The 14417-nt window shown below is 37.3% G+C and overlaps 1 protein-coding gene across 8 annotated transcripts in view; it reads right to left on the reverse strand.

The window, feature by feature from the left end:
• Positions 1-14417, reverse strand: part of PTPRM (protein tyrosine phosphatase receptor type M) — a 443102-nt gene that overhangs the window by 158058 nt on the left and 270627 nt on the right. For 5 of the 8 annotated variants that reach the window (XM_064705880.1, XM_064705874.1, XM_064705873.1 and 2 more), the window contains exon 14: positions 10995-11069. The exons of the other annotated variants lie outside the window; for them this stretch is intronic. In XM_064705880.1, the coding sequence (XP_064561950.1) occupies positions 10995-11069 (75 nt within the window). The remainder of the gene's footprint in view (positions 1-10994; positions 11070-14417) is intronic. 8 annotated transcript variants of the gene reach the window in all.

Consider the following 14417-nt stretch of genomic DNA (forward strand, 5'->3'; position numbering starts at 1 on the left):
CAATCCTTTATCACAAAGCACACTGCAACAGGGCAGCAGTGCAAAATGTCCTTTTCTTCCAGAAACAGCATTTCTCCCTTCATCTCACCTATGACTGCAAAAATTAGTACCCTTATTTATAAATCTGTAGCAGCAGCATTACTGATGCTGTGAGGGACAGGCCAGTCTGACACACTTTCAAGTTCATCCCAGATTGCCAGGGTTTGAGCCTGCCTTGGAGGAGACCCAAAACATACAGATCTGTAGATGAAATCAATTACCACCCTGGCTCTTCTGTTCATACTGTAAGTGACTGGCATTCAGTCCTCATCTGCTAGCCAGCACGTATTCTGCTAACAAAGTCTTTGTTTTATTACTCCTGGTAGAACTCCAGCTAGGAGAGTGAGTTCTCCCTTGCCATCCTCATTGTTAGTTTTCCAATCAGCACTCCTCGCTCTCCTTCAAAACTGCAGGTTTTGTCCATATGGTAGAAGTTATGAGGTGTTGTTGGGCAGGGTACACTTTGTGCCAGAAGGTGGTTTTGATCAGCATTTTTTCAGTTTTCTCTCTAGCCCATGTCTTGAATATATTAGTTTTAGAAATGTGGCAAGAGTAAGGTCTGTTTACTTCTCTTTTTAAAATATTCTTCCTTTCTGTTCCTGGTTTCTCTTGGAAATGCTCCTCATGTATAAACTGCTTTTTCTACATGGCAGAGACAATGTTTTTCTTCTATTTTGCTAAACATAGGAGTAATTTAAGTGTTGAAATCAACATAGTCTGACTTTCCCTCCTGTGATGTGCTCACCACTCTATTGTTTTGAAGTCTGGGAAGGAGGGCAAACAGCACTTACATTTTAGCAAGAGAGTATTTTCTTTGCAATTTATGATCATCATCACAATACATATTGCTGTGTACAGATCCTCTTTGACCAGAAAAAGGTTTCTGTATTTCCTCAGGACCACTATGTTGATTTGGTATGTTTTTTATTTGGTGTTTTTTAAATACAGGAAAATACAGACTTGTTAGAAGGTCTGTGGTAAGAAGGGAGTATCAAAATAAGGCTCTGCTGTGTAACAATAGTTATGAATTATTAATTTTGTTTGTGGTATTCTTTAGGAAAATGTAAATATAAGTGACAAAGAACTGCATGAAAAGACATGCAAAGAGCTATTTCACTGATGAATACAACTCATTTAACTGACTATCACATGAACTGTCTCTCACTGGTGGATGATTCATGTTGGTGTATGTGAGCAGAAAGACTATTTTGGTTAAACATCTGCATTTCTGGTTGTCAGGAATAACAACATTCTTTTCAATACATGCCTAAAACAAATGAAGTTCCCAGTTTGACTTTTGGTCTCATCACAATTTATTTTTAACAGAATTGTAATCCAGACAATTTAGTCTGGATTTTTTCTGGAGACTGTGGTTTAAAAAAAAAAACAACTTAAACAAGCAAGTGTTGATAAAGAGCTCACTTCTCCTTTGAAACAAAGCCATCATCCTTTCTACTAGCTCCTCTTTGCCTTTTTCTTTTAAGCAAAGAAACTTAAATAATTAAAATTCATAAAAATTTTCCTCTCTTGTGGGCACCCAAGGAGCTGGAAGCCCTCATTCATTTGAGAAAAAAGCATAAGCACTCACACTTTAACAGCATTGAGATCATTAAGGGATGTTTAAAGCGCACTCAATAGCTGTACCATAACCAGAAATTATTAACAAGTCTCAAATATACAGACAAAGTCTATCTCCTTACAGGAAATAAATAATTTACTAAGGAAAAAAAGTATAAAGTCTTTGGAACCTTAAGTTTTCAAATGACCCTAAAGAGTACTTTCACGCACTGTAGTCCATTTTATGAAGAAAAAAAGGATGGTTACATATTTAAAAGTATTCACTATGTGCGGCCAAAGAAGCAGCCACAATGGAACACATCACAGACCTCTATGCCAACAAATGGAAAAGCCATGGCAGCATATCTGAAAACAGCTCCCACCACTGAAATTAAAGTTGAAATCCTCCTGACTTCTGTGGAAAGATAAAACTGGGCTTCTTTACCAACTCCCCTCTGACTACACAAACACAACAATGACCAACATGATGAGACACACATTTCTAATCAAGGTTGACTCAGGAGTAATGAGAATATACTTGCATCATATTAGCTGTATGCATGTAGGTATCATACTGAATAAGGATGAGGAGGTCTGAGAACAAAAGCACCAACAAGGGCTGAAATGGCAGGTTTTGAATGTAGGGCTTGTTCCCAGCTGATGCTCTGTGCAAGATGTCCCACTTGCAGCTATTGGAAGTGCAGTTGCATCTCACAGCCCTGACTTCTGTGAACAAGAAGTCATAAAGGTACATATATGTACAACAAGGGTAGCCTTTAGAGCCGAAACATCTGCTTTTATGGTTCTCCACACAACCTCAAACCAACATTACTCATGGTAGAAGAATAACTCTCTCAAATTAAGGAAATGAAAGCAGACAGTCTGGATTGATCCTGTCCATACCTAACACATTTTCTAAGCAAGTCAGCACCACTTTCAGGCCATCCCTACAGAAGAAGTGGACAATTTACCGTCAGCCCCACCAAATGCATGTGAGTTTCACCTATTGCTGAAGGAAACCTCTTGTTGACTCCCATGCTTTCAACATCAGATCTACTCCTGAAACTGTACTGAGACATGACAAGCAATATCCAACATCACTGAGAATTTATTTCAGCTGTTTTCTAGAAACAGAAAGGTGTGGATTTGAAGACTGAAGAGGACTCTGCCCTCTTCAAGGAAGATAAAATGTGGTTTTCTAGCTCTCAACTGGCTTCTACCAAGCAGGGAAGACGTGAAATTAGATTACAGTAATGTTTCTGGAGCTGATCTACTCAGGGTGAAACTCATGTACAAAACTAGATGCTTTTGGCCTGGACAAATACAGCTGTTTTACTTTCCATCCCTGAATGCAAGGGATCACATCCAGCATGGGAACAAAGCAACCTGAAACTATGGGTAAGAAGTAGCAGAGTGAGGTATCATCTTCTGATCTTGCTGTCAGCCAAGGACTTAAGCAGAGGAACACAAACGAACAGTTCCAAATGGAAATTCAGTGAAGGCTTGGTTACTGTGCCATTAGGAGAGGGGCAGAGGGTAATGCAGTATAGGTATCCCTGTGGGAGGTCTGAACACTCATGGATGTTTTGACCTGTGCTGCCACTGGCTCACATATGAGGCTGACATTCCTGGTGACTTTCACCACCAACCTCCCATCACACTGCAATCCTTATGAAGGATTCTTCAGAAATCCTTCAAAAACAATCACACTTGGAATTTACTTCTCATTTTTCACCTACCCACACATTTTCCTGGAAGGAAACATAACATAGTTAAGAACATAGAATGAACATAATTCATTCTACTAACAAATAAATGGAATTATACATGTAATGATGCATGAAGAAATAGAAAATAGAAAAATATGTCTGTGATAAATTTATAAAAAGTAGGAAAAAAGACTCAAAACTTCTTTTAAAGCATTTCAGAGTCAACACTGTTTTGGGGCAGGAAGGTCAGCTAGAGGAACTGGAAAGCAGAATCAGCACAACAAAGGAAATATAATTCCACAGAATTCTACATCTGTCTTTGTGCCAATACAGTATAGCAGTTCTTTTGTCCACATTTCAGAAATTTTTATAATATTGCCAATAAAAAACCCTATTCAGGCTGAAATAATGTTGAATGCACCAATATTCTGGTACAAGGGCAAGAATAGACTAGGCCTCCTCTGAATAGTTATCACTGATTTACATTTGGGTTTTCATTTATTTCCTGGAGATTCTAGGGGTTAAAGGAAAATCTCCACTTGTCCTACTTGATTAAGAATGTCTTGAACAGTCATTTTTATAATCAGCTCTTTTCACTTTTAATTATTGACACATTGACTCATAACCAGAAGCAGTCTAATTCAGTGACAGCAAACTGAAAAGTGCAACTATTTTACTTCAAAAAGGTTTATAGAATACTTTGTTTGCTTTTGACCAATTAGAATTTACTACTTTTCCTCTATTTTTTACCTTGTCCTTCCAATGCGAACTCAAAAGTTTACACAGGACCTGAGAGTACTTATTTCCCCTCTTCACAGCTAAAAACCACGCAAGACCCCAGCTTCTGTTCACGTCTATGGAAAACTGTGACTCAACTTTCATTTGCACAGGAATTTTCTATGTACACAAAAACCTTTTAGTGCTCAGCAGTGATAGAAAGTCAGATTAAGGGAAGGAAATGAAAATTCAAAATTTTTGAAAAATGAAAACTTGAAAATGCACAGGTGCACCTGAGTGTCTTTCTCAGAGCTCTAAAATCACTGGTTCTTGCAGTCAAACTCTCATTAGTGCAGAAAAGGACATTTTCAATGTATTGTCTGAAAAAAGTGTTAAAAACTTGTCAATAACTGCAGTTATGGCTTGCATAGCGCTGAACTGTTACTACAAGCAGACAAATGTGGCTTAGATACTTATTCAGATTTGAGCTATTTCAATGAAACTAAACTGAATGAATTGCTGAAATATTATTTTGCCCAAGACAGTATGTTCTGTAATGTTAGCTTAAAGTTGACAGTATTACTCTCCTCTTTGCTGCACTACTCTATTTAACTGTAACACATCTGAATGCTCATCTGTACATTAAAACAGAGGCAATTCACATAATATTGCCTTAAACATTTGTCAAACTCTCCAGTGGTACAAACACCAGATTTGCAGACTCCAAGAACTAGAGATTATTTTACTCACATTTTATTTTGAGTTAAAAATCAAATTGCTTAACATTTTATGAATACAGTCAAAAACTACAGATGGGAAACACTGAAATTCACAGGGGTTTTTTTAGTTACTACTTATATCTCTGAATTTCCTTGTCTTCCCTTGTCTCTCCTTAATTTTTCATAGTGATACATACAAAACTCTGTTTCAAATGTAAAAATCAGAGGCATATTTTTTAATACAGAAATGAAGCAACACACTCTATGACAGTTAGGCTTTAAAAATTACCTACTGTTATTTTGCATTGTTTTCTGTTCTCTGTACATTGCTGATGTTGAAACATTTTGAAGTAGGTGTGATACTGACCAGAACCAGTACTAAACAGATGACAGAGATTCCTTCAGTTTGTTAAGAATTTATCCTGGTCATTTCATTCATACAATTACTTTCATGACTGGATTTTATGCTTTCATTCTCCGTAATGTGATTAAGAAAAGCTCCCTCTCCTCCCAGCCCAACCTCAAACAGCCTCACAGACATCCTGACATGAAGATTACACATTACTAAGAGAACAGATTATTTTTCAAGCTAGGAGGAACCAAAGAGACCCATCTTTAGTGGCTTACATTAAATTTGGATGACTCTTGTCACGAAGGAGATATTAGACACTTGGAATCATATTTTTCTCTCAGGTATGAACTGGAATACTCAAACTTCCAGACTGGTTTTGTACTTGAGGGATGTAACACAGCATTGTAACTGCAATGACTGACTCTTCTGTGGCAACCAACTTTTTATCTGCCCTGAATAAAAGACAACCTGTTTCTACAGTGGTAAACATACCTAATGAGGCTACTTGTCCTTCCTAAAGGTAGGATAAGGTTGATACTTTCTTCTAGTTCATGGGATCTTCTCCAGCTGCTCCTGTCCCAGGTCTGTAACACAGTGCCTTTTCTGGTGATGCAGCACCAGGACATCTGAAGAACCCACACCCCCTTGGCCAACCAGAAGCATCAATGGCCAGAGAAAAACTGCTGCTATGACTCTGCAGTTTATCCTCCCTAATCTTCTACTTATGCATGGGAGTTGCAGAGGTCTCATTTCCAGAGAACGTTAAAGGAACTGTTATTTTAAAACAAGAAGTGGAGTATTTAACATAACAAATACAATCACACTAATAACTAGCTTCTAATCAAGTTGGGCTCTTTTTTGTGTAGATAGCAATGGGTTGTATTATAGGTTATTTCACCATTTGGGAAATGTTATTAGCATTATTTTTAGGCCTTCTTAGTCTTATTGTTTAACTTCAGCTCTTCTTCAGTTGCTCTGTGGAAAATGTACTTATGCTTAAAAGCATAGATGCTTTGGCTGCACTGTCTTACAGAAAAGCTGACATTTGACTCTGTAACATACTAGGGGAAATAAAAGGAAGAAAAGGAAACAGCAACTCCTGTATCCTCTTAACATTTTCTTGTAACTATGCTGTTTTATAGATGAAACTGTCACTGCAAAAATGACAAATATAACACATAAAAGAACAAAAATGGGCAATAAATCACAAGTGACACTTCAGCCCATTGAAATGCATTCAGCCAGTGCTGCAGAAAGTAGGAACATTTCCTTGTTTTGCATTCTGCCCAGCTGAGAAAAGGACCAGAATCCTTGAACAACTGGTATAACAATCATTGGGGCCATCACATAAAAACAGGCTTAGAGTTTCACTTTGGAAAGTCAGATCCATTCTCATTCTGCTTTCCCTGTCACTTATCTTGCAACAGCACTGCAATATGGCTTTGACTTTACAGCACACAGGTGCTTATTCTCCCCTGGATAACTATCCACAACTCCAACTAATGCAAATATTGCCCAGAAGTACCAAGACAAGAATAAACTTCTAAAATAGTGTATTGAACCTGCAGACAGACATGTCTGCACATAGGTTTGTTATTAGAGACTCAACTAGGAAATAGTCTCAACTAGGAAATAGTGGGTTCTACATTGCCCAAAATAGCACTTCAAGTTTTAGCATGTCAGAGTACATCTAAATCAATGTTACATGGTCTGGGATGGAGAAAAAATGAATGTGAAAGTCTGTCCAGTACATGCTGCTATACCTCAGATGCACTGTAAAGCAAAAATCGAGGTAAATAGCAAAAACACTCCTTCTCAAATTTATGTTGTTGGTTTTTGTGTTAATAAACAAACTGAATTTTCAGAAATACAGTATAAAACTGGAGTAAATTTCCTGACATAAAAATATTCCATGAAGTTGTGATTTAATCAATCAAAGATTTCAGTTTATTTTTTTACTTTTACAGTGGAATGGCTGAGACTAGAATGTGACCCAGAACACTGCAATAAATCTTGCTATGTACTGAATGTACATCCTAAGAAATGGGTATATTTTATTATAGTGCTAACTTCATAAGGGAGAAGAAACTTACTAGGATTATTTTATGACTGCTTTTAACTTGTTTATAAAATATGGAGATCATCTAGACCTTAAGGTGTGCAGGATAAAACTAATTCATGTTTTAAGCTTCTGCCCCATCTTTTACAAAAAAAAATTCTTCCCAATCATTAAGTATCAGTTACCTTACAAAACTTCTGACAGATCTTGCTGCATTTGATTTGTACCAAGAATTTAATGTATGAAGAATGTACAATACAGAGTTCTCTCTTGCAGCTGGATGTGTAATTACAATGGGTCGTAAAAAGGGCGTTCTATGGAAATCAGTCTTAATAATATCCAGCAAAGTAGTGGCTGCTCCACTAAATCACAAATGGAAATACTTTAATTCAAATACAAGTAGCTCAGACATATTTCAACAATTAAGTAAATGCCTGACAGAATGAACACCCTAATCATGATTCCAAGCATGCTATTTTATCAGAATGCAGAGAACAAAATATATGAGAGCCAAGTGAATACCAAATATGACCAATTTAAACCCATTAGATGAAGTGTCTCTTACAAAATACTGAAACAAACTTCAAATTATTTCAGTATTTCTCAAAAAGATGGATTTTTTATGCAACTCTGAAGTTAAGACCATACAATCATTTTTATGTGGCAAGTTTTCTGCTAACATTCTACATGATTTCAATTGAATGTTAAACCGTATTTGTTATGAAAACATGGAGACAGTATCATGAGTACTACTGTGCTTCATGTATACATAATCTGTTTTCTTCACACACAGGAGTAAGATATTAGATATGCTCTGTCTGTTAAAGGACAGGTTCAATTGAGTGGATTTCAAGTTAGTTACTTTTTGTAAGGTAACACAGAAAGCTAAACGCTATCCCCCAAATTTGAATTCCTTAGCTACTACATTATTGGATCACTGATAATTATGTATTGAGTGAACACTGATTTCCCTGTTTTGACTTCTAAGAGCCAAAATCACACAGTTGCTTTTACACTGTGTTATCTTATTCCATAACTCAAGGACAACTACACTGTAAGTATTTAAGTGCAAGGAAAAGTTCTCTTTGCCACGGGCTTCAAAGGCAACCTGGAGTGGCTGTCAAGATATTTAGGGCAACTAGCCTGTAATCCTTCAAATGGTAGACCTGTTATTTTTATATGAAAAAGGAAGGAGAAAGGAAGGACAAAGAGAAATTAATAATGCATTGTTTATCAACTGCACCAGTAAGAGGCAAGACAATGATGACGAGGATGGAGGAAATGAGTGCAAGCAGAACTAGCTTGAAAGCTGAGCTGCATTATCATGATATTTGTGAAGAGGAAGACCTTTCAAATTTGGTAACGATATTCAAGAATGCAGCGAAGATTTTAAATTTTCATTATGCAAGAAGCATCAGCTTCCAATGTAAAGAAACCCGAAAATGCCATCCTTGACCTTCCCACTGCCGCTTATGTATCTCCTCAAATGCTAAAAGACAAAAGTAATTTCTTGATCTCAAATATAATTACTTTGGTTCTGAGCAAAGAAGTGAGAAAAAAGCTCTGAACAGAAAATGCTAAGTGACATTTAACAGTTACAGCTGTAGGGCTTGTGGTAACTACAGTTAGAAACAGCCCTGTACTTTCATATAAACAAATCCTTTTACATGGAAATCATTTCCACAGTCTTGAAATTTATAGGACAAAAATGTGGGGACAATGTGTATGACTCTCAGGTCCGTCATGTGTGGTCCACTTTCTGTAAAAACCCCTCTGTGCTTCTCATGGGTACTGCAGATCCCACTACTGCTGTACTGCCCTGGCGTTGAAAAGCCGGCCCTAAGGACCACTAGACAGGATGTTTCCCTAGAAAAGCAGGAATTCTTGTTGCTGTCATGGGACAACCATGTGGGCTGGGTGAGGTTTCTTTGCTTGCTACTGCAGTTGAGGCAAACGAGGAGGAAGATGTTTCTTTCCTTTTGGGCACAGAGTCTTTCAAACATGAGGTGGGGTTGGGAAGATGATGAGGGTATTTCAAAGGCTTTCTAATACATTTCACAAATAGCTAGAAATGCTGTTGGCAGGTATAATCTGATATGCTCCTTTTCACTACAAAATTAGATTCTGGTAGAACATTTTTATTTTCTTTTCAAGAAAAAAGAAACAAATTTCACTGATCAGACAGATCAGATCAGATCTGACAGACAACCACAGACTGCCAATGCCACCAGTGACAAAGCAATGAAATAAATCCTATGTCAGCCAGCTATCCATATCTCTTTATAGCCAGCTAGCCATATCTCTTTTCTCTCACTGTTAAGTACTGTGACCATCCTCTGGTGGAACAGGCATGTCTCCAGTGTTACCTGTAGCTACCCAGTTTTGCATTGAAACAAATAAAAAACCCAAAACAGGAGAAAATATTTCAATCTCCACATGGAAAAATATAGAAGCTTATTTGAATCCTGTGATAAAGAAATCAAAGCTTGAAGTTCAAGGATATGGAAGAGATCCTGTCTCTTCAATGATTTATTTGAATTGTCAAGTAAAAATTAACTGAGGTATAAATATGTATGCAGAAACAGCTTCTGCCAAGCAGCAGTAACAAGAACAAGCTACTTAATGGCACTGTAAGTATGTTATTCTGGTTAGTTCATACATTATTAGAAAATAAAAGTATACCATGCAGCAATTTCATCTTGATTGACAAGGTAACTTGGGCATTGTGGATCATTCAGCTTTATTATTATAACACATACCCCAGAATTAAAAGCTAGAGCAGACATGTCACTAATCCTCTTATCTTAAGCTGAATCATTTAACTGCCTCTTATTTACTGTACCAGTATCCAGATACCAGACATCTGAACTCGTTTCATAGGCAACAATGTGCTTTCCCAAGGAACTATGCCAGTATTCTTCAAAAAGGCAAAGATTTATCATACACTAAAAGCTGATGGACTAGGTTTACTTCCTCCATTAGATATTTCATCACTTCTGGTTCTAGAGTTTTTAATGCTCTTTGATTGTCTTTGAAAAGAAAAATGTTTGCAAATCCCTGAAAGGTTTTAGGCATAGGTTTCTTTTCTAAACAAAATTAATCATTTCCCCGGGTTCACGAAGTTTTCTACCATATTCTGAGCCATCCTTCAAGCCATATACAGCCTACTAATGGTTCCACTTGAATATTGAGTTTACTTTGACAATTAGATTTTGAATCCTTAAGTCTTGTTCATTCTCATATGTCACATGCTAGGTTGTTTTATTTTAATCCTAGAACTCATGTATGACATAATAAAAAGGAATCTTTTGTATTTCTTTATTTTAATTTCTTTCATATTGAAATTTTTCCAGAAGACATGATCTTCCTACCATTACACAGGAAAAAACCCTGAATCCACTAATACTAGATCTTTGTCCTAACTTACACATGCAACTTTTGAGCCCTAATTATTTAGAAATTCTAGTGTCTTGATTTAATAACAGAGAAAAAAAAATAAACAGGTACACAGATATATATCTATATGCAAACTTTCATTTACTTTATGGATGGAGCAAGACGAGATCTCTTTACAACATGAGGCTTGAAGGAACACTCCACAGATCACACACACAATGGGCACATGCAGTGGAGTCGTACATATAGGGATATGTGTGTGAGTTTTGGTGCCAAGCACACCACTGAGTTTAATGGAGCTGAGGGAAAAAAAAATATAAACAGAAAGGAACTTTTAACACAGGAAACTGTTCATGAGCAGAGAAGGAAGAAACTGTCAGGGAAAAGGAGTCAAAGAAGAAGAGACAGAATGGGCATGGTGACTGGTCTGTACTTGAACATCTGACCTGTTAGCTGGTCGTCGCCTGCAGCAGGGGCGATGCGAATGTATGGTGTTGTAAGCTGAGTCACGATTATCGCAGCTAAGGCAAAGGAAGAGGTCCAGGTCAGCATGCATGAGGGAAAAAAAAGCCAGACTGAAGCTACGCCAGCAAGAAGAATCTTGGTCAGTCGATTGTTGTCTGAACTTCACAAATGAAAACCAAAAAACTCCCACAAGTTCCTTTTCATCTTTAGTTGTTAGTGTGGTTATTCTGCAAATTAATAAGCTGTGGCGTGTGAATTTCATTCAGGAAAAGGACTCAAAGCACATTATTTACTGCATTTGAGGAAACTGGAGACTCTTTGGCTCTGCCAGTCACAGCACTAAACTTTCTAAATGAAAACAAGCTGATTATTCAGAGTATTCTAATATCAACTTCTCCAAGTAATTTGAGCTAGTTTCATTTTGATTTTCCTATTTCATAATACTACATTTTTCCTACAGTTTTTTAAAGACAATTTTTATGTGAAGCATTTTTGAGCTAGTTAAGATTAACTTTTCTTGTACCCACTTGGCTTACTGTTCTAAAAATGCATCCACTACCCATATACTTAATGTTCAGCATATAGAGAATGACCACTGAGAGGTGGCACACCTTTTATTAAGTATGTGTGTAACTGCCCCAGATCTGAGTTTCAAGTTCACAAAAAAAAGCTGAAAACCCTGACTTGTTTGCACCCTGAAATATCCAGATTTGTCTGACAGTGTTTTAACAAGCACTCCCTGCTGCAGACAACTGCTAGTGTGGCTCACATTAATGAAATTTGTTATTTCGATGTTTTCCAGCACTCTATGATTGCCTCTAAATGGTTAAGCACGCTGTGATACATATATATTAAGGAATATTAAAAAAATTAAAAGGTCAGATCCAACACGATGCAGCTGGAGAATGATGCAAAGAAAAAATATTGGAAAATTAAGGACAAAATTATATGAAAGATCACTCATTTACATAGAACAGCCTGGGTGCTATTAGAAATGTGGCAGCGAGAGAGGAAAATAGATCATCTACCATCTGCAGACAATTAAACTCAAAACTGCTGCTGCATAATATTTGGAAATATCCCTCTGCAACACTGAAATGCAGTGTTGACAGTAGCTTCTAGAGTACTATTGCTATTGGATTTAAAATATTATAATATCCTTTTCTCTCTCATAATTAATGAAAGCCTTCCAATATTGCAAAATTAGAACAATGGTGCCTCCCTCTTGAGAACTCCATTCCTAAGAGATAATCAAGATGTTTCTATCCAGACAGTGTTGTAAGTCATATCAGGAAATATAGTCTTAATATAAATCACAAACCACCACAAAGTTGATAGTAATAAACTTGGAGGAGTTTTGGAATGTTTTCAACTTAGTCTGTTGAGATTTTACAGTCATTTAGCTTGAAGAAAGAGTAGGAATATGAAAGCCATATTTCAAGCAATATATGACAACCTTTATTACCACTGGTACAAAAAGCTATTCTGGATTTTTGTTTGTTTGTTTGTTTAATTATCTTGTCAAAAATAATGGGAGTGGAAACCCTGCAGTCTCCCCATTTGTATATACACCAAATAGTCACAGAGGTCCCAGAAGCCTTTCTCTACAGAAAACTGAGATCAGAAGACTCCACATCACAATAATGGGCTGTAAGATCCTTCTACTAACAAAGTCACTGGCAAAGGCTTCCTTTGACTTCATCAGAAGCAGAACTTCCAGCTCTACAAAATCAAACATTCTCATCCTAATTTATACTTGTAATCACTGCAATCAGGATTTTTATATGATCTCTAAAAGAACACATTTAACAGTGTTTCATTTGTAAAAATGCAATGGTCATAAAACAAGATAATTTTTTTAAAGGGTAGAAACTGAGCTTGTTTAAAATACACTTGATGGAATGAGAAAGTATTATCTAGCTACTGACCCCAGACATGCATTTGACCCAGCAGAATTAGGCTGCACTTTTCTGGAGATAGGCTGTACTCCTCTAACAGGAAACCTGTCAATATGATAATAAGCTATCTGCTGCACTTGGTCTCTGATACAGCAACAAGGTTTAATGTCTGCCAGTTGAGCAAATGCTTGGCAGCAGAGCACATGCATCATTCCTGCTGACATCAACGGGAGGGAAGAGGGTACTCAGGGTACAGAACTGTTCTGCTGGATCTGGGACATGAACATTATGTTTATATTACAATTATGTATTTTTATTTTTATAAAAAATTTAAAAGTGTATGGTAGCCCATGTAATGAACACTGCAGGACATGGATAAAACCAACTCTCATTGACCTTAAGAAGGTCTTAAGGACACCAACAACTTTACTATCTGGAGGTGAGATAATTAAAAGGAATATAACTAGCAGGTGACATAGCTCTGCTCCTGACATGTTCTGAATGCCCATACTGATCCTCAGGGCAGACTTCAAACAGGTTAACCACAATGAAGTAGCTTGGCCAATCTCAGCTGGCTCAGCAGAGCAACTTCAAAGTTGCCTTGAGTGACCTTGATCCTAGGAAGGGCTCTTGATCCTAGGAATGGCAAGGCCTTTATGCAGTAAATTACTTACATCTCTACTTTAAGATGGAACAGTTGTGAAGTAGTCAATGAGATTATTCTCTGTGTGCAAAAGCAGGTACATGATTGACTTGATTAGGGCCTAGCTGGTCAGAGCATGGTGCTAGGAACACCAAGGCTGTGGCTTCAATTGCCATACAGGCCACCCACTCATGAGCTGGATTCAATGATCCCTTGCAATTCAGAATATTCTGTGATTCTGTGAAACCATATGGCTTCTCACAGACATAGTAAAATCCACAGTGTGTCTACTGATTTCAATGGCCTGCACAAGGCCGTAGGGTCTTCAGGAATAAACCATAATTCAAAAGAAGATTTTACCAGTTTTATACATGAATGTCCTGAAGCACTTCCTCTAGCTCTAAAAACACTGAACTTGAACTTCTGAAGATAAGAGAAGCCCAGATGACAAATATTTCAGGAATGTTACTAGTGTGTGAAAACTAGACGTGGTACTGGAGAGCGTTCCCAATCTTATTTGTCAGGAGCACTCCAGCACATAAATAGATGGACATAACAAGCACAGAGAGCTTAAGTAGCTCACTGTCTAGTAGTTACAGTGTAGTCCCAAAGCTCAGTGGAAAATGGTGCAAGTCTAAGAAATCTGGCAGAGTGGTCAGAGCAGCCCTTGCTTACTGGGGCACAAACAATGTGAATGTACTGAGCTGTTTGTGGGGATTAAACAGAAGGAAAGGAGATTGGGAGAGGACAATTTTATGTCTTGTCCCAATGCAGGTATAGTGATTTCTGACCTACACATATAGGGAATTTTTGCTATGTTTTCTTCTAATGCAAATGTGGGAGGTCCAGAGAGGGCACAAAAT

The sequence above is a fragment of the Zonotrichia leucophrys genome, chromosome 2 (genome assembly GCF_028769735.1).
Source record: "Zonotrichia leucophrys gambelii isolate GWCS_2022_RI chromosome 2, RI_Zleu_2.0, whole genome shotgun sequence".
NCBI lineage: Eukaryota > Metazoa > Chordata > Aves > Passeriformes > Passerellidae > Zonotrichia > Zonotrichia leucophrys.